Source organism: Gadus macrocephalus, chromosome 9 (genome assembly GCF_031168955.1).
Source record: "Gadus macrocephalus chromosome 9, ASM3116895v1".
Classification (NCBI taxonomy): Eukaryota; Metazoa; Chordata; class Actinopteri; order Gadiformes; family Gadidae; genus Gadus; species Gadus macrocephalus.
Window position 1 is genome coordinate 21,983,722 of NC_082390.1, and position 21,039 is coordinate 22,004,760.

At 44.3% G+C, this 21,039-nt stretch overlaps 2 protein-coding genes and 1 long non-coding RNA gene across 6 annotated transcripts in view; all 3 read right to left on the reverse strand.

Annotated features, from left to right (window-relative positions):
- Positions 1-409, reverse strand: part of LOC132464842 (uncharacterized) — a 2,342-nt gene extending 1,933 nt beyond the window's left edge. Inside the window, exon 1 of the long non-coding RNA XR_009527365.1 lies at positions 1-409. This exon is cut by the window's left edge and continues 187 nt beyond it. This is a non-coding gene — a long non-coding RNA (uncharacterized LOC132464842).
- nr1h4 (nuclear receptor subfamily 1, group H, member 4) overlaps positions 1-10,296 on the reverse strand; it is a 16,008-nt gene extending 5,712 nt beyond the window's left edge. The window contains exons 1-8 of one of the 4 annotated variants that reach the window (XM_060061456.1): positions 9,353-10,296; positions 8,733-8,892; positions 7,094-7,477; positions 5,533-5,673; positions 4,515-4,663; positions 4,207-4,302; positions 667-766; positions 416-562 (exon numbers count right to left, since the gene is read on the reverse strand). In XM_060061456.1, coding sequence (XP_059917439.1) covers positions 416-562; positions 667-766; positions 4,207-4,302; positions 4,515-4,663; positions 5,533-5,673; positions 7,094-7,477; positions 8,733-8,823 — 1,108 coding nt within the window. In that variant the 5' untranslated portion in view covers positions 8,824-8,892; positions 9,353-10,296. Of the gene's footprint in view, positions 1-415; positions 563-666; positions 767-4,206; positions 4,306-4,514; positions 4,664-5,532; positions 5,674-7,093; positions 7,478-8,110; positions 8,291-8,732; positions 8,893-9,352 lie in introns of those variants that run through there. The other 3 variants (XM_060061455.1, XM_060061454.1, XM_060061457.1) reach the window with 3 other exon arrangements.
- Positions 10,297-11,504: 1,208 nt separating this feature from the next.
- slc17a8 (solute carrier family 17 member 8) lies at positions 11,505-20,563 on the reverse strand. Its single transcript, XM_060061460.1, has 12 exons — positions 19,948-20,563; positions 18,378-18,630; positions 18,122-18,240; positions 17,266-17,380; positions 17,044-17,131; positions 16,091-16,177; positions 15,503-15,645; positions 15,200-15,349; positions 14,880-15,012; positions 14,089-14,199; positions 13,139-13,266; positions 11,505-12,942 (listed from the first exon to the last, which is right to left on the reverse strand). The coding sequence occupies exons 1-12, from the start codon at positions 20,034-20,036 to the stop codon at positions 12,622-12,624; spliced, it is 1,737 nt and encodes a 578-aa protein (XP_059917443.1). The 5' UTR covers positions 20,037-20,563; the 3' UTR covers positions 11,505-12,621.
- Between the last annotated feature and the right edge of the window lie 476 nt (positions 20,564-21,039).

The window sequence follows — 21,039 nt, forward strand, 5'->3', positions numbered from 1 at the left end:
TTGGCATGACTCTTACTGATCTGTGATAGGGCCATGGGCGGACGACATGAGCCTTTACTGATCTGTGATAGGGCCATGGATGGACGACATAAGTCTTTACTGATCTGTGATAGGGCGACATGAGTCTTTAGTGATCGTTGATAGCGCCATGGATGGACTACATGAGTCTTTACTGATCTTTGATAGGGCCATGGATGGACGACATGAGTCTTTATTGATCTTTGATAGGGCAATGGATGGACGACATGAGTCTTTACTGATCTTTGATAGGACCATGGACGAACGACATGAGTCTTTACTGATCTGTGATAGGGCCATAGATGAAGGGCGGTCCTCCGCGGCTCACAGGGTCAGTGGGGTAAACATGTTTCCCTGAAGAACAACACCACCAGTGGTTTCCTGACGGTGGACCTACCGCTCTTGCGTATTCTGTCCTCCAGCAGCTCTGAGTGTCCGCTGGGCATCTTCCTAGTGAAGACCTGGGCCGAGCGCAGGAACATGGCCTCCACGGCCGATCCCTTCAGCAGCGCTATCTGGTCCTCGTGGTCCAGACCCAGGAAGCCTGTCACACACCGCCTCGTTGATCCGTTATCTCAGATAGCATCAGCGCGGGACGTCTGCCCATTAAAATGCTCAACAGTCTTGTGACAATATGATGTACATTACCTGGAATGTTCTTTGTAAACTCTACTAGAACCTGGACATGACTTGTGGCCATCTCTGTCAAGAGAAGAAAGTTTTCCTCTGCGTTGAACTGCTCTTGTAGCTAGGAAGATACAAACAGAAAGATATTGACATTAGTCAGGTTGAAATATTCTAAGCCCATCAAAGGTGCCGTAGGTAAGATTTAAGATTTATTTGAGTGTAATTTGTCAGAAATGGCTTATCCCTCCATCAGCTATTAGTGGGTGAAATGCTCTTTGAGGACATCTGTCCTGCGCTGACTGAAAGCCTGCCAATGTATAAGACCATTTTGATTTTAGACCACTCCCAGTTATTTCTGCCCAATCAAGACATGTCTTCTCAAATCAACAGATTTGTCTTATCCTTGGATATCAGGTGTATGACATACAAAGCTTCTCCATGGCGGAGAAACTTAAGAATGGAGCAGATAAGGAGGCCTTGTAGAACCTGATAATGTAATAAATTCCTGATAATGTATTAACCCCAATAATGTAATAAAAATATGCCCTTGAGTCCATTGAAAAAGTAATAAAAACTGATAATGTATTAACTTCCCGATAATTTAATAAAGTGCATTTCCCAATAATGTAATAAACTCTCTACCAATAATGTAATAAAGCATTACATTAACGGAACGTTAATACATTATCAGGTTAACCTTAATTTTGCAGAACCTGATAATGTAATATTTCCCCAATATTGCAATAATTTAACAGCAGACCACCCATTGCTTGGGTCCAAGAGGGGATTCTGTGTAGGCAACTCTAGGTCAAGAGCTCTAAGTTGGACAAAGTTGGACATGCATTGATATTATTAACTTTTGTGTGTCTGGAACCCTTGGGCCAAGCCGAGTTCGCGAATCCTATGATGTCTGTTTTGCGCCATATTGGATTTTCTGCCATCTTTGATTGAATCAAAAATATTTAAAAGGCCTCTCTTGTCATAAATTTTGTCGAATCTTCTCGAAACTTGGCTCAGATGATCTTCAGAGCATGACTAAAAAATGTATTCAACAGCTTCTTGAAATTCAAAGGTGCTTGGCCGTGACAGGCAATCAAACTTTACGGTGAGGTCGCCAAACAGGAAGTAAGCCCATTTATCAGCACACCTTTAACATATCTTAACCAAACTTGGTACATATACTCATGACATCATCCTGGGGACACCCAAAACATCAGGTGACCTTTGAACTATAGGGGCCACATATTCTGTCCAATCTTCATGTAATTTGATCTTCAGACCAAGTTGAACAAATATTTCAAACTCTTTTTTCAAATTCAAAACTATTTGGCTGTGACAGCCTTGATGATCTTGAGTGCAATATCTCTAGAATGCATTGGCACAATTTCTTCAAATTTGGTATGAGTGTTTATGAGTGTGAATTTTGTATATGTTTTGGTATCCCAAACTTTTTCAGAACATTCATATCTTATTACTTATTTTTCAAGGAAAGAGTGGTGGAGGCCTGGATGCCAGAAAGAAAGTTCAAATCCATGTTCAAAATAGCTGACTCATGATGAAGACATCAATCATAAAGAAGTTCTAAAATGGTGGCTCTAAAATTAGGTTGCTTTTCTGGATATAGGTTGTTTTTGTTGTGTGTTGAAATTAACTAAACAAATACAAAACCGTTGCATTTGGGGTCCACTGCCATTCGCCAGTGATATTTACAAGCTCAGAGCACAGCTAGTAACACTTTATTATACAGGGTCCCAAATACAATGTATCCAACCTTTGTACAAAGTAAAAAGTAAAGTGTTACTGCACTGTTTGAGCAGTACTATGTAGCCTAATATTGCTGTTGATTATGGGAAAATGTTGAAAGAACAAAATAATCCATTCCCTTCCAAAAACATAGAAGAGCTGCAAACAATGATGAAGGGGCAGATATAGTGAATGGCACCAAGGCTCGTTGAGACCAGGTTATTGTCCTAGGTTCAAAGCAAGTTTAACGTCAATAAGCGCTTAGGTTTAAAACCAGGATGCTCAAAGATCGGACATGAATCTTAATGAAAAGAATGATCATACATCAGGTAAATGTGTGTACTTTCTTACCCTTTTACAATTTGGGTCTAAAAGCTGCCATAGACTATAATGGCCGAATAAATTTAGATGATTAAAGACAATAATAGTAATATAGCTGCAGGTAGTAGTGAAGGGGCCTAGCAGCAATAGACCAGAGTAGCCACGGCAACAAGATAGAACTATGTCAGATACATGGCCGTCGGCACCTTCAAGAAGTTTCACATAAAAAAATATTGGACAGAATTTGTGGCCTGTTTTGAATTGGAAAAAGCTGTTTCACACATTTGTTCAGCTTGGTCTGAGGATCATATATGCCACGTTTCAGGAAGATTGGACACAATATGTGGCCTGAGAAAATGTACTATTGATTTTGACATTTTACAAAATCGCAGCCTAATTCTGATGTGAAAAATAGTTTTGGAGCTATTTGGGGAAGTCTGGCAATATCACCAGACATTGAAGAGGAAGTTTGCAATCCACTTAAGTGAAGCGATAGGAATTAAAACACATTTTCGATAATGGCACCGCACCCTAGATGTCAACAGTCACCAAATGTTTTGGGTTCCCCAGGATGATGTCATGACTTTATATACCAAGTTTGGTTAAGATATGTTGAAGGGTTCCTGATAAATGGGCTTACTTCCTGTTTGGCGACTTAGTCATCAAGTTTGATTGGTTGTCACGGCCAAACATTTTTGATTTCAAGAAGCTGTTGAATGCAACTATGTGTCGTGGTCTGAAGATCACCTGGGCGACGTTTCGAGAAGATAAGACACAATTTGTGACTTGGTAAAAGGGTCAAAAGTTATTAACATTAATGCATGTCCAAATCTGTTGGTGGCGCTAGAGCTCTTGACCTAGAGCTGCCTACACAGAATCACCACTTGGACCCAAGTAATGGGTGGCCTGCTGTTAAATTATTACAATATTGGGGAAATATTACATTATCAGGTTTTGCGCAATTAAGGCCAACCTGATAATGTAATAACCTCCCATTAATGTAATGCTTGGTTACATTATTGGTACAGAGATTATTACATTATTGGAATGCACTTTTTACATTATCGGGAACTTATTACATTATCAGGTTTTATTACAGTTTCAATGGATTCAAGTGCATATTTTTATTACATTATTGGGGTTAATACAGTATTGGGAATTTATTACATTATCAGGTTCTACAGGCCTAGTTTTTGGGGTTGTTTAGTTTCAAAATCGTGCTCTATTTTGTTTCTTTCTGCGCTCTCTATCATCATTAGTGACTTATGTCTGTAGGCCAGCACCCGTATTAATGCAATGAGACATGCCTGTGGTCAACCCTACTTCTCCACATCTGTGATGAAGGCCTATAAGGAATGTGAAGGTACTCCACGTTGGTCGTGATCCTCTAAAGCTGGTTCACCAGAGCGTTCAATGCAGTGATACGTCAACCTCACATTCCCGATTGAACCCTCAATCCAAAAATCATAAATCACAAGGATATTGTCGGTAACGTACCAATTTCTTGGCCATATCCTGAGGAATTCGATGTTTGTTGTACGAATCGACTAGAAAATTCAAGAGTGTGTGCTGTTCTCTGGTGAGTTCAACTTTCTTCTGGGGGGAAAACAAAAGGCAAAGGCTTGGGACAACATTTCTCAAGTAGATAAGAAGAAGAATGATTTTATCTCAAGCTCAAGGCCTTTATGAGTAAAGTATAGTTGCAGTATGTGTCTCCACATATACTGGTTGTAATGTCTCTAGCATTCTGTCTATCCCATCATATCAAACACTACACAGTGCCCCATCCAACAGGTGGTGCTTACCTTGTGCAGCATGGTGGTGGAGGTGACCTGCTTGTTCTCGCTGGGGTCGGGCCCCAAATGGGCCTGCTGTCCAGCGCACTCTCCCAAAGGTGAGGCCTTGGTGTTCTTCCTCAGCCTCTTTGATTTACACTGGATCTCAGTCAACAGACCTGGGAACAGCAGCCAGTCAACAACCTTCTGATCCATGTTTGGGTGGTGGAAGATCAAGGGTTGAATCATCATATACAACAACGGCTGAAATTCCTCTTTCATGAATTGAAGTTGCCTGAAAATGATTAATATATCAAAATTCTTTCTGAAATATCTTTTAAATACATCATTTTAAATTATGCATTTTGCATGAGCATACTTAAGCTAGCAAAGTTATGGTGTGCATTTACTCTTATATGAAGACACTGCAGGCCTATCCATGTCTCTACATTTTCAAGCAACCCTTTCAGTAGTAGAGGAGCAGCACAGTCCAAATGTCAGAGGTCTTACACCACCCAAGAGCTTTTAGAAAGACCTATATTTAAGAGCTGTCACAATGGTCTTTGATAAATATGTCATGCAGTCGGCAACCTTGCAGGTCTTGGTGCGCTATGATTGACCAATGCTCATGTAGGCTACTCTCTTTCTTCACCCAGCACTGTGGCACAACAGGTTTTATAAAATGGTTGCACTTATTACATCATCCACCATGATTACAGCTGTTCTCTGGCCTTCAAAACCTTCAGGGAGCAGCCCTGAATAATTCACCCCTACCTCTTGTACTTATACCGCCACACTCAAACTCAGAACTTGTGTTGCTGTTATGATCATGCTAGTGCATTAAAGTAGGCGCCAAACGCTTTTTCTTGTGTTTTTTTGCCTTGCCTTGACTGACTTCAAACTCACCAATGACTATAGGACATCTTATTATTATAGCACCCAACCCATACGGTGTGTGTCTTATCAGGACTCCTCCGGCCTGGGGATTCCTTTGGGACACTCTAGTGATTACAGTCAGGCATAGGTTCTTCCCCGCAGTGATACTCACACTCAGCCAGCATGCCCATCTCCTTGCATTTCCTCAGTCGACATTCCTGGCATTTCCTCCGCATGTACATGTCCATCTCACAGTCTCCTCCACTCTTACATTTGTAAACAGCATTCTTTGTGATGCTTCTTCTGAAGAAGCCTGACATGGGGGAACAGAAATCATATTATAATGAGGAAAAAATATTTCATGGATCATTTCTAATAACTAACTCCCACATAGAAAACAAGACCAACAGATCACTTTCAAATCCTTATAATTGGGTTAATTTGATTGACTGATCTAGTCAGCTGGAAATGGAAGTTTTGTGCTTCTATCTTAACTGTACAGGGCAGTGTTGACCACCTAACGTGGAGGAGGGGTAAGAGCCGGGATCCTGCAGAGCATAACGCACACCACGAGAATATCGTTATTAGACATTCTGACGGGAACATTTAGAACAATGGCCGGCGTTAGGGCCACTGTGCTCGGGTTCCACGTGCATTGTGACTCTGAAAGCGGAGAGGGAACCCAACCTGGGAGCTGCTGGTCTCGTACCAAGTACAAGACACTTCTATACCGACCCTATTCTCAGGCAAATGGCCGAACAGTGGCTGCATCACTGCCTCTGAGTGGAGTTTGGAATTACACACAAAGGAAGAACATTTATAATAGTATAGTGACACTATATATACATATAGGGTCATCTAGAGAAGAGGTTAAAAAGGATTTTACAGAGACCAAGCCATTATCCATGGCCTCATCTTCAAAGGGAGCTACTGTAACATGTTCCACATTTGAATGCATTGGCTTGCCATTAGTCCAATGCATCGTCTCTTGACAGAAGGCTTTACTCACACAAAGCATTTAAGATAACAGCCCTGTCCGGCCCGTAACCAAGGCAAGGGCACTGCATCTACTGCATCTACTGCATCTAATGCATCTACTGCATCTAGTGCTTCTTCTTCTTCTTCTTCTTCTTCTTCTTCTTCTTCTTCTTCTTCTTCTTCTTCTTCTTCTTCTTCTTCTTCTTCTTCTTCTTCTTCTTCTTCTTCTTCTTCTTCTTCTTCTTCTTCTTCTTCTTCTTCTTCTATTCTGCAGAACTTCTTCTTCTTCTTCTTCTTCTATTCTGCAGAACTTCTTCTTCTTCTTCTCCCTCTCCTTCTTTTTCTTCTTCTTCTGCTTCTTCTTCTTCTTCTTCTTCTTCTTCTTTGTCTTCCTCTTCTTCTTCTTCTTCTTCTTCTTCTTCTTCTTCTTCTTCTTCTTCTTCTTCTTCTTCTTCTTCTTCTTCTTCTTCTTCTTCTACATCTTCTTCATCTTCTTCTTCTTTGTCTTCCTCTTCTTCTTCTTCTTCTTCTTCTTCCATTCTAACCATCAGTCTGACAATTTATTATTCAACATACACAACAAGCCCTAATGTTCATTGCAAACTTGGACTGTTATAGTGAATGTGTGTGAATTAAAGATTTTGAACATGCAAAGCAACCCCATTACAGTCAAATCACCCACACAAATTTATATACGGCATTTCATTGGCTCTATTACACATTTACGCCATGTGTCTTCCTGCCTCTTTGCACACCTTTGCAGCCCTCACAGGTGAGGGCGTTGTAGTGGTAGCCCGAGGCCTTGTCCCCGCACACCACGCACAGCTCCTGACCCTTGACCCTGCCCATGTGGGAGGGGTGCCGGCTCTTCTTGCATACGGCGGGCATGGCCGCCGCCGACTGGTCCATGTGGGGGTCGAAGGTGACCTCCAGGGGGCCCTTCCTCAGCTCGTACATCCCCGCCGGGGAGTACCACTCCTCTCCGCCGTACTGGGGGTAGTAGGGGTGCTGGCCCGGGTAGTAGGCCGGAGGGGACTCCCCCGGCGCCCCTGCGGGGTACTGCATGTTGGCATAGCTGGTGAAGGGTAGGAGGTCTGAGTCCTGCAGTAGGGGACTGCTCCCCTGATCCGCCAGGATATCTGAGGGGGGGGGGGGGAGAGTGTTTGTTAGGACTTCAAGGTTCGCGATGAGGTGTCTGAAGAAGACGTGGAACATTTTAGAACAGCAGCATGGCCCTTGTTCTCTGACCTGTATGGTCAACATCAATGAGGTATTGCTATCTGAGATACTTAAGTTCAGTGTACATATATTTGTTAAAGAAACAATAGGAATAGAATAGTGTCTAGAATAGCCCATATCGCGTGGATAAGCTATACGAGTTGAAAGGTGGACAGAAGTTATAATGAAGACTTAGTTAAGTTAATGACCTGATGGACAATGTAGGGAGTGGCAAACCCTGACATGCAAAAACACGTGAATGATTTACAACTTGGATGATGTATGGCCCACACCGCTTGTATGGCACACAACCACGAAGCTAAACATTGACATCTATTTGAAATATCAAAAGTATCCAAAAAAACTGGAAACACCATTATGTTGGTAAATATCTGTTGAATGTTTACATAGGTATGTTAGCAATACTATTCTTGATTCCTTTTTATTTTTTCCTTTCATAAAAGACAAAATTGCCAAACTTTTCCATCTACACACGGCCCTGAGGAACCACAACAGTCAGATCAGCGTATACCGACGCCGTGCGTCAAACTGACCTGCTGAGAACTTGGATCGGACCATAGCCATCTTAACGATGTCGTGGCAACAGGAGTCCCTGTCCTCTGCCTAGGGTCCCGCTGTGGTGGTCTGCCGGGCCACTAATCAAACATATTCCCTCCACTTCGGTTCATGTTCCCGATGCAGCGTAGAGCCAGGCCAGACAGACTTACCACTTGCTTGAGAAGTGCCAACGGGGAGCAAAGGTTGCCATGGCTACTCATTAACTGCACGGTCACACTCTAATTTTACAACCTTGTGCTTTACAATGCAACCTATGAAGTGGGTCGCACATCTGGGTAGTGGGGGGGGGGGGGGGGGGGGGGTGTTGTTCTGAAGCTGCGCTGAACATAATTTTTTTTAGGGGATTTTGCTGACGCTTTTATCCAAAGCAACTTACAACCATTCATACACCCATTCACACCGACGGCGGGGTCAACCATGCAGGGCGACAGCCAGCTCGTCAGGAGCTGTCAGGGTTAGGCGACATGCTCAGGGACACATCGACACTCCGCTAGGAGGAGCCGGGGATCGAACTAGTGTCTAGAGTTACTGTCGCCCCAGCATACGACAGACCTACGGAGTCGTGATCGAGATATGGGTCTATCGCACGCAACTCACCGTAGAACTGTGTTGACTCAGACAGTCCGTATCCATCGCTGTGGGGGAGCTGTCCCACGGCCTGGATCTCTGGGCCCCCCCACACGTTCATCCAGCGCGGTGATGGGGCTCAGATGGAGAATCAGGAGGCTGGAGCCTCGGCTGCACAAGAAGTCTAACTCTGGCATGAGGGTCAGGTTCATGTTGATGTTGTTACAGGAAGAACAAGTGAAGAGCAATAGTTTTACACCATTCTGAATCATCTTTGTTGACTTGGCAGGGATTTAAGACCCTACCCACCAATGTGAACAATAAATAACCTGATATAGCTCCATTTGTATAAATATATGATGAGCGTTTGCCCTGGGATATGTTCCTTCCTCATATTTATATTAACTTATTGTGTGATGGAAAATCAAATATTAATACAGTTGGACTCCCACGTCCCCTTACAATTTTTATTATTCCCCACAAGCCGGCAGAGACAAAGGCAAAGCCAAGTGTGGTTGAGGTAAATCACGGCCTGAGAACAGTCAACGGTCTGAACCTTTTAATTAGCTCTGATTTCCCCAGGGCCCTGCGGCAGCAGGCAGGGAGGCCCTCTGTCAACCCACACAGCAGTCACAGCCAGCGGCCCTTACCGTGGAGCTGGCACTGGAGGCTGGTCACTACACAGTCCTGGGCTGTTCCTGATATCCGGTCTGTGTGCTGTAAGCACCGTCGATGTTCACTAATGTACAATACATCAGCCAGGGTCTGGTGCTCCGGTGGGACAGTGTGTATCCAGCATGGGGTCAGAGAGAGAGAGGGAGAGACATTGAGAGGGAGATTGTGAGAGAGAGAGAGAGAGAGAGAGAGAGAGAGAGAGAGAGAGAGAGAGAGAGAGAGAGAGAGAGAGAGAGAGAGAGAGAGAGAGAGAGAGAGAGAGAGAGAGAGAGAGAGAGAGAGAGAGAGAGAGAGAGAGAGAGAGAGAGAGAGAGGACTGTTGGTGGAAGGGTGGTTATTAATTAAACTGTCCATTCCACATCATGAACAAACCCCCCCCCCCCCCCAGGCACCCTCTTATCTGCCCGGGGGATGAATCTGCTTGGGAATTCTCCTACAATCCTGGAATCCCTCCCACTCACACTAACATGACAAACCAATATGAAAGATGACGCACACGCAGAGAAACAACACACACATACACACCAAAAAAGCATTTAAGTGCATCTACGCACAACATTTGCATAAATGTATTTTTTCCCAAATAATCATGAATGAACATGGATCATTGGTCCCCAGTGGATGTACTGATCATGTGTAGAGTCAACCTACTGAGGGGCCTTTCAACTAAACACAGATTAGAGGAGACCACGTTAAACATGTCCACCACTACAGTCAGACTCTCTGAGAGGCCTATATACATTTTGGTAATCATTAGCATCCGCCCTTGAGCTGATCAAAGCTTTTTTATCATGACCATGTGGAGATGCTACTCACCGATGTGCCAGCGGCTGTGTGCATTCTGTCGAGGGCGGTTTGTCTCTGTGCAGGTAGAAAATACATTTATTTCTAATGAAATGCAATTGGTCAATTCTTAGAGGGTTTAGACTCTTTAATGTCACAAACAACAAGAGCTTAATGATTAATGGTTTGTTGCTCCATCTGAAGAGGCCCTTTGAGTCAACAGTCCCTCTGAAATAAACAGAACCTTTGCCATTGGCTGCTGTCTGTTTGTGGACTATCTGCAGTATGTGTAAGAGGACTGCTGGAGACTCACAGGGCAGATCGGATAGCTTCTGCATAGGAACAGGCAAACTCCAACTTGTTATTACCTTTTAAAGATGCCTGTTTTTCTCTTACGGCCTCGTTTGGTTTTCGATTAGTATGGAATGATGTCTTTCAGCAAAATAAGATTAATAGGTTAAAAAAAGATAAATAAGGCTGCAACATTATGGGGTTACATTTAATCTACAAAGTAATCATTTGAAACTATTGATATGATGATATTAGTGTTTCAGATGTTTTTGTTTGGAACTAGGTAGCAACACGATGTTCAATTCTGTCACAAGCAATAAAGCGAGATCATCTTGCGCCAGATCACAGTCACCCACAAGAAGATGCTAGCGCATGCACACACATGCATAAGCAAACACATACATACATCCCTCCCACAGACACACACATGCACACACGCACGCACACACATGCACGCACGCACACACACGCAAGCACGCACACATGCACGCATGCACGCACGGACGCACACATACACACGGTCACACACACACACTCATCATGCATGCACACACATAGACACATACATCCAAACACACACATGCACACACAAACACATACATTCACCATGCATACACACACACACAAACACACAGGCACAAACAAACACAGTAATTGGTATTTATCTTCAATGTAAGAAAGAGGCTGGTGAATGGAGAGATAAGACAGATAGGACCAAGGAAGTTTATGTAAGCATGAGGAAAAACAGAGCCGTGTGTCGTTAAGAGACTCTACTGCTAATTTAAGACTCCAGTGTAAACAGGTCTCAACAGTAAAGACTGTGTCCTTGGGGAAATTATTTATGGGATCAATTAAAATCCTCTAAATGGTTTTAACTGACTTTTGTCACATACACTGTTTATTTATGTTTTATTTTGACTGTTCGATTATTGTATAAAAGTCAATTCAATCCTGTATATATTCACATATTCTTGCTATTGAACATGAAACATAAACATGAAATGTTGTAAATTGAACAACCTTACTATCCGATGTAATATAAAAACTTCAAAGTGGTTCAGAGAGTTTATGTTTGAAACCAACACATCTTCAATACAAGTACAGAATAGATACATGATACACTGGCAATGTATTAGTAAGGTGCAAAAGAACAACAGCAAAAATCAATTTTTATATCAAATATTTGGATTCTAATTTACTGTAAAAAATATACTACAGTACATTCTTAACCAGAAAATACAATCAATAATGTCGATGAACCAAATGCTTTCCTTCCTAAAGGATTATTGAATCCTGCTTAGCCTTCTGGGTACCACTTAGTTTCCATTTATACAGTACAGAACAAAACAAACAAAAACACTAAAAAGGCAGAAATGTTTCCACACTGATGACCTCACAACACTTCTGTCGTCTTGTGTCGTTCTTTCAGCACCATTGATAAAGAAGGCTGCTAGAAGTCATGTGTTAAAAATAAATACCTATAATCTGATTTGTGATCAAATATGGTCCAATAAAATCCTATTCCTCCACACGATTAGACTTTGATCAGCAAGGCTGTTGTTGGACATTTTATCACAAATAAAGACTTGATCAACGAGGTCTGTTCAAATTATGTCTAACGAACATTCACATACCAAGAACAACTCTTTTCACGTTGCATAGCTGACAGAAAGACATTGCAATAATATTTCCTCACCTGCACATTCAGGGCTGGTATTACACGTTGTGAGAACATATTATACGTATGGATGGAAACGAGGCATCTAGAGATGAGCTCAAGGCCTGGTGGTTAGAGTCCTTCATGGTTTACATTCAGAACATACAACTTGTACATCAACACCCAGCGGGATCTACGTTGTGCAAGGATTCACATCCTTTGTCAGATTTGACATTTGTTTTTTATTATAGACATACTAATCAAAGTTTTCACTCAAATACTTGTACTGAGTAATTTAAAGCCCATATGTATTGCTTTGTTTGTGTGGTAAGGACCGTCTCTTAAGGGGAAGTATTAGGTTTCAGGCAGGCATGAAAAAAACATGAAAGAAAAGCTGGCAAATAAATAATGGGTGCTGGTCTTTAACTTTAATCAGATGTTCCAGACAGTTCCAGGGTGTATCGGACACTTCTAGGGGTAGTGTGCAGAGGACTTAGGGACCTGGGAGGCCTACTACTGGTAGTGGTCCTGTATATTTCCATTCTCGTGACTCCCGTCCTCTCCGTCCTCCTGCATGGTCACCCCTCTCGTCTTCTTCCAGGCCTGACTCTTCCCGGGGGCGCCCCCCGTGGTCCCGTAGCTCTTCTTCCCCACTGCCAGCTCCGACTCCTCGGCCAGCTCGTCCTCATCCAGGATTCCGCGTTTGTCCTCACTCAGGTTCTCGGGGTCGGCCCACTCCTGCTCCTCTCCAGAGGCGAACAGGGCGTAGAAGATGACCCCGGTGTAGTGCACCATGGACGCGATCACAAACACGTGCTGCCACTCCAGCCGAGTCTGAAGGTAAAGAGACAACAAGAGTGAGGGCTCAATGAAGTATCAGGGGAAGGACGGTTTGACGCAACAACATCACGTGATGTAATAGAGCCATTACTGCAGCATGAAGTAGAAACAACCAATAAGAATGGATGGAGATTTATCTTGAACTAAGTTCTGGGTACTAAACCCTAAAGTTGACCATGAATCACTGCACCTTGTTTTTAGTCAGCGCTCCGACGATCAGCGGGCACACCATTCCTGACAGAGTTCCCACACCGTTGGAGATTCCCATCAAGATACTGGCATAGCGAGGAGCGATATCCAGGTGGTTGACATTAAACCCTGAGAACACAGTCAGACACACAAAGAATCACACCATCAGCATGAACAACAGGGCAGCTAAACCGTTAAAACACAGTCAGACACATAAAGAATTACACCATCAGCATGAACAACAGGGCAGCTAAACCGTTAAAACACAGTCAGACACATAAAGAATTACACCATCAGCATGAACAACAGGGCAGCTAAACCGTTAAAACACAGTCAGACACATAAAGAATTACACCATCAGCATGAACAACAGGGCAGCTAAACCGTTAAAACACAGTCAGACACATAAAGAATCATACCATCAACATGAACAACAGGGCAGCTACAGATCATTGACAGCTCTTGATTGGCATCTTTTCTACATTAATTCTACAGTGAATGTCAATCTGATTTAGAACCTAATTTTGTTACTTTTAGCATGTTTCTCCATGCTCGTCCTCAAGCAGCGAGAAGGAAGGAGGAAGCCTGAGCATACATAATAATAATACATTATTCTGCACTGAGCTTTGGACTTTGTCAAGACCCAAAGGAGAGGTAGCAAAACAAATGTTAGGAAAAACATTTATATCATCTTGTTTCTCAAACCTTAATGGATCAAAAGAGAAACCTTCCCTAGCCCAAAACACTCCCTTATCAACCTCAACTGTAATTAGTGTCATTAGGGATCACCAAAGCCCTGATTTCAAATACTGAACCTTCAAAAAAGGTTCTCAAGAAATGTCTCAATATGAAGGTCATATCTCTAAAGAAGAGCGAAATACCAGAAATGTCTCAAAATGAATAAATATGAATATATATGAATAAGAATATCCCGAAAGAAGAGCTGGCTACCCGAGATGGCGAAGCCGCTGAAGCCCACGGCCAGCACCAGGAAGGTGATGGCCATTCCGCGGGTGTGGGAGAAGCCCACCACCAGTAGCAGAGTGGCCTCCATCCCGAAGCCTGGGGGGGGGGGAGACAAACACCTCATCATATAAACATCAGCCTTCATTAACTCAATTAGGTTGTGTCACATATCCCAGATTTTAGGAGGCAAAGGTAAAAGCAGTTTGTTTTGAATATCTTGCATTCTTGGGATAAAATGCTGAAACAATCTGCCGTTGTTTCCAGATTGTTCACTGCTTTGTGCACATTTCATGGATTAATCCATGTAAAGTTGCAAGTTGCCTGCCATTATAATTGTCAAATTGAACAGTTGTTTTTAAGTCTGCTGCTACATGTTTCACATAGAATGTCATGGCAGTATGCCTAAAGGTGGATGTGGAGTGTGTGTGGAGGGTGGCTTAAGCAGCCTCACCTGGCCCAAGTTAGACTGTTTAGACTCTGGGGCTGTGTGAGACTGCACACATGTTAAACCAGCCATCACCTCACACACTCAAGGAGATCTCCTACTTGGCAGCATGCGCCAACTGCTTCATGCACCAGTGTTCTCAAACTCTACAATACAGAAGAGTCTTGTTGAGAGAGGAGAGAGGCTTGTTGGGCGGGCCAAGGGACGCACTGAGAACAATAGAAAGGCCTTTCTGGGTAAGTATGGAAGTCACATAGAGGTCACATAACTAAGTAAAGACCAGCAGAATAACGCCTAACATTTCCTTTGTTTTCCATTAACTCTTATGTACCTCCACAGTTCATGATCTTCCGGACGTTTGTAGTTGACAGGATCTTATTGCTGCGCAGGTAGTCTGCCAGCTGTCCTCCAATAGGAACCACGATGGTCATGACCATGTGGGGCAAGGCGGAGAGGATCCCCACCTGAGGACACATCCAGCAGTGAACCCTGACCACACTGGACATGGTGAAGAAAACGGGCTCTGCTACGCACCTCTACGCACGCTCATGATCACCACACAGGGGAGACCTTTCCTCTTCACCGGAGAGAGACCACTTTGACTGGTCATCTCTCAACACAATCTGTGACCAGTAGGAGAGGTAGGCCTACCTTACTGATGGGGAAGCCAAAGACTTCCTCAAAATAGGCAGGTTGGCTGATGAGGAGCAGGTAGAAGGTCCAGCTGCGGCAGAAGTTGGCCACGATGATGGCGTAGACAGGCATAGAGGTGAAGAACCTGCGCCACGGAGTCTTGAATTTCTGGGGCGGCGGACGGAAGAGTCCCCGTTTTGATTAACCGGTGCAGATCTCGGTGGACTTGTTTGGGTGTGTGTTTATGTGTATGTGCCTGCATGTATGCGTGCTCAGTAAATAACTCTAAACGCAAATATCTTCCACCGCACATATACCTACCTCAGTGACACTTAATTGGTTGAGCCTTTCTCCAATGGCGTCCTCGATGTATAACCTCTCCTCGTTGCTGATAGTTGGGTGGTCTGCGGGGCTACCATAGGCCAGCAAGAGCCAAAAGACATACCATATGATGCCAAAAACACCTTTTGGGAAAATGCAAAGCAAGGCATTCAGTTCTAAAGCCATGTTGTAAGTTAGTTGAGAGATTGAAGGCAGGCTGATCTTTTTAAATGAGCCGGGACCTCATCAAGGCCTCGAGAATGTCATTAATAAAGCAAAATGAAAGACGCATTACTTATCAGGCCCAGACAGGCAGAGGTTCATTTACATCGATTAATCACCCGATTAGATCACTAGCTAATATTGAATCAGGATCCCTCGGGTGCCATCCATGTCCTCACTTTGTGGTTTTGATTAACATCCCAACCCAATTTGGTTATGAACTGACCACAGACAGTTCAATTGTTAGTAAACTGTGCACAATGTCTCAGATACCACGACCTACACTGCTAATTCAGACACAGATGCTAAAGATACAGGAGTAACATTCCTTCTAAAATCCATGTCTGGAGTCCTGAAGCATCTCACCGTAGATGTAGAAGACGGAGGGCCACCCCACATACTGCACCAGTATCCCAGCAAGCGGCATGGCGATCACGGCCCCTGCATAGGATCCTGCCGGAAGCAGGACATTGAACAAGTTACCAGGAGCAGCTGCAAAGCGGTTGTATCCTCGTGAGGCCCTCCAAATCTAAGAATATTCTCATCCAAATATTCTAATCCCTGGATTTAGTATAAACTGCAGCATAGCAAAGCAATGGGTACACTATTAAAACGCTTTTAATCCACGGCAACGGCCGTATGGAAAATAAATGACACGAGGATGGACATTTGCAGAACTGATATTGAATAGAGTCTGTGTGAGTGTACTGTGTACTGTCAGAAACAGAGAGGCTGTTTGATGTATTTTCTGTATTACAACAGGTCTACAAACACTTGTTGGGAGAAGGCCAGGGCAGAATGAGGGTGCTTTGGGACAGTGAGAAATCTGGCGATACATTTAGGTGAATAGAGGGGACAGTTCCTCTGATTGGACGGATCCGCGCTGTTCATTCAGGGGCAATGTCAAGAGGGTTTTGATGTGTCGGTTGTCATGGTATCAGTTTAATGTGTGAGATGGAATCGTTCATTTTTTGGGGGTTGAAAGGGGAATGGAGGGAGGCTGCATCTAGAAAACCAAATAAGAATGACCAATTAAGCAATCAAACACTTTGACCAGAAACACATTTATATAGAAGACCTCTGTCCCTGGCCTTGTCCTTGTAGTGTTTTAGAGTGTTTGACCAGCTGCTGAAAGAACCGACAATAGCGTGTTCACAGTGCTCGAGTTCCCTGGGATCCTGTTTCTCAGGACATTCTGAGACCTGCACCCCACCCCACCCCACCCCACTGCACCCCACTGCACCCCAGCCCACCCCACTGCCCCCCATTTCACCCCACTGCACCCTGCTGCACCCTGCTGCCCCCCGCTGCTCACCCACCACAGAATGAGATGGTTGCCAGCCGGCTGCGTTCCAGAGGTGGAGCCCACTTGGCCCACATGCCGTGGCAGGCTGGGTACGTGACACCCTGTAGGGGACACAACCATACACCAAGTTACCAGAAACATCTTCAGATCACCTTCAGTCAACCACAAGGTGCATCTCTAAATGTACATAAGGTTCTATAAAAAACAGAAGTGCCACCCAGGTGGTGGCGATTACCTCCACCAGTCCCTGCAGGATGCGGACGAACAGGACGCAGCCGTAGTGCACCCTGGCCGCCGAGGGGATGAACATGTTGAGGATGGACGTCAGGAAGATGGCCGCCCCAAACACCCTGTGGGGACATCGGGACACTCCTGTTATGGAATCAGTACATGGTTTAAGGTGGATAGGTGAAGCATCAATATTTAAGCAAATATCATGAAATATGAAAAATAACTATAGAACAAAGGAATACAATCCATTGATTCACTCCACTATTTTGATCTTAATAGACGTATTGGTTTGTTGCCTAGAAATAAATTGCGTCTCCAGCAACAAATAAAGTTTTAGGAATTAGTCAAGGAATTGCAGGTCCGACTTGTGTTAAAGCATCCCTTTGATCTCAATGTTTCTGCTACATCACGTTCACCTCCTATCTCTGCTCTCCCCTCCTCCTTTTTTTCCGAAACAGCCTGTAAGTGACACTTGTAATATTCCAGTGGCTGGTGTTTCAGGGAAGGAATCAGACGCAAGATCTTTCATTATTAACTCTGTCAGTGGCGTGTCCTCTTTTCCTGTGAAGCTTTTATTACACGGCCTGCTATCAGCAGCATCGTCGCTGCCGGCCGCCATCAGCTTTAACCCTTTAATCACAAAGGCTTCCCAAAGCTGCTCCTCAACCCCCGCCCCCCTTCTACAGCGGTCCCGTCATGGAAGTAGAATTATACTGTTGCACCTGTCTAACATTTTTTTAACACTTAACAAGTTTGCAGTTCCACCTCACGTCTCTGCATGTTATCAAACATCTAAACACGCTATGACGTGCTCTACCGTGAACGTTTATTATGGTGAGAACAGCAGGGTTGTGTTTCACCTGTTGGCAGCCAGCTTATTGGAGATGAACCCCCCTGGGATCTGAGTGACGATGTAACCCCAGAAGAACGAGCCATGGATGAGTCCCACCGTCTCAGGGTCCCAGTTGAACTGGGCTTTCTAAAGGGGAGCGACAAGACACTTGGGCTCTTAGGGGTGTGTGTGGGGGTGTGTCTGTATCGTTCATCTTTAGTCAACCACTTTAAAACGATTGTTTGACTGTGAATGTCTGAACCTGGAGGCCGAGGGCTTGGTACCTGCATCACTGCAGTTCCATTGATATAGACGGTGTTGTTGTTCACCATCTCCACGATGGCTACTCCAAGGTTGCAGCGGATGCCGAAGGAGATGCAGAAGCCCAGGCCACTGAGGATGCCTACGATGTACCTCTTGGGGATCCCCCCACAGCTGCAGTCCAGCAGGGGGGCTTTATGCGGCGGGGCTGCCACAGGGCGCCCGTCCTCGTTCAGCTCAATGTTGTCCTCGTCCACGTTGGAGCCGTCCAGTTTCCTACGGAGAAGATACAGGAGCAGAGTCAGCCCATGCCCTAGTGACCACTGACAACGGGCTGATGGGATGCTCATGTATGGTAGGAGGTGTAATAGGAATACACCTGGTCACCCCGGACTCAGGGCCGGCGCTGGCCGTTTCGGAGCCCTAGGCGACTCGAAATCAACTTGCGCCCTGGACAGGTCTTGCGAGTGGGGGGGGGGGGACGGACGGACATATACTGGATGTATCCAAACCCCTTTGATCAATGAAAGGAAGCATATATTATGTAAATATATTCTATAAATTCATTTCTTTATGTATATATATGTATAACTCACAAAATGAACGAGGCCCCTCCCTGTTTTTCCTCTATTTCCAATCCCACAAAAGTAAACCCTATATTTAATATTCCACCACAGCCCTGAGGTTTGGGTTATTTCTGGATGGTATCTACTTGGTTAGCAAAGGTACGCCGTGTGGTACGCACATAGTGTGTACAAATGCAAAATATATTTCCTTTTCGGGAAAAAATATTTAATAAATATCGTGCTATCAGCCGTGTTTGTTGTAACAATGTCATAGATAAGGTCAGATAAATAAATAATAAATTGCACAATGAATAAAGCTATTTTTAAATTCTGGTTAACCTTATATGTCATTGTTTGATTTGAAATGTTATCGGTTTGATTTAGACCCAAACGTTCTGGGATATACCACAATTCAAATCACAGGTTAGATTAAAGTAAATGTTCTTTTTAAATGCCAAAGTTAAAACTAATATTGTCCACATAACATCCTTGGAGTATCTGTCATATCTGTAATATGCACGGTGAAAATGCTACCTTGTAACCTGCAATATTTCACAGGAAATTAACTACTTAGTACTTTGTTAATGAGTCTGCCTTCCCCACGGTGCTTCGTGGTCGCTCCCATACTTGTTAAATATGTATCAGATATAAAATATGTAGCAGCGTATTAAAATATAAAAAATCTGATTACATCACTGCCATTGCCTGGCAAGCTCCAGAATCTAATATTTAATTATCTTCAGGATCTCTAGTGCAGGAGAAGCCCAGCTTGCTGTTTGCATGGCTCGTCTGACTTTATTGGACCACCCTGTGCTAAATCATTTTTAAGCCTTTTCTTTTTAGTAAATGTTACTATATCAGTATAAAAATTCAAGTATCCATCCATAGACAACTGCTTTAATTTACTATACATGCATAAAATATCAATTTGCATGCGTTGTGTTGGGCCCATTCTATAATGAATGAATGGATGTAATGAATGAATGCCGGTCATCCAGATGTGTGTGCCCGTCCAGCCCCTCCTCACCTCTGTAGGTTCCCCAGAGAGTCGCCCACCTCCTCCTTCCCCGGCTTCAGCACCCTCTCCTTCAGCGCCGTTAACCCACCAAACGACATCTTCTCCTTCTCTGGTCTTCTTCTTTATTCGCACAGTAATCTCTCTCCCTCTCTCTCTCTACCTCTTCCTCTCTCTTTCTCGACTAGACTGGTTCTCTTTGAATGGAGAGGGAAAAGGACTCTTCCTCTAGACGGTGTTCCTCCTCATCCTCCTCAGTGGCTCTTGGTTCTGGAGCGTGGGTCCTCCTCCCTGTGGGGTTCAGGGTCCCCTGGACGGGAGCCGGGCGCCCCTCCCACACAGCCAGGCACGCTGGAGAGGACCACAGGTAGTGAGGACAGTGCCAGGGGAGGGAGAGACACTCTTCTATCGGTTACTGTATTCCTCAAAGTCCCCAGGTTTAGGCAGGGAGAAGCTCTCACTCTCTCTCTGTCAGCAGGAGGACATCCAAAGGGTTTGATGCAAGCACGGAGAAAGAGGCAAAGATGTGAAAAGGTGAAAAATAGAAAAAAAGTGTTAGGTTGTATTGATTGCGAGCTCTTGTATGAATGGAAGTGTGATGTGTCCTTGTCGCTCCACTCATGGCTTATCCAAATAGATGCAATACCTGGCCCCAGCTGCACTACACCCCCCCTCCCCCCCTCCCCCGCCTCACCACTGATCATCTCGTAGGAACCACCCCTTTCTGGCTAGGTAGGTTCATCTGATACCAGCCCGGAGGAGGAGAGATTAAATATGGATGAGGTTTACGGGAGGCAGTGAGGAGAGCGAGACAGGAGCATAATGACCAGCCGTGGTGTAACGTGTGAGCAGGTGAAACGCAACACGTGCCCATCAGGTTCCAGGTACACCTGTCTCTATAGCAATCTGCCAATGTTTCCATTCGCTAGTCGTTAACACTGGCCCATCCCAGAGGTAGATATGTTCCATACTGATAGGGGGGGATGATGCCTTTTAATAACTGAAATATGTCAACGTGCAGCCATGTCGTCGTTGTGGGGGTTAGCATCCCTCACTGATTTCACTGAGGGGGTTAGCATCCCTCACTGATTTCACTGAGGGGAT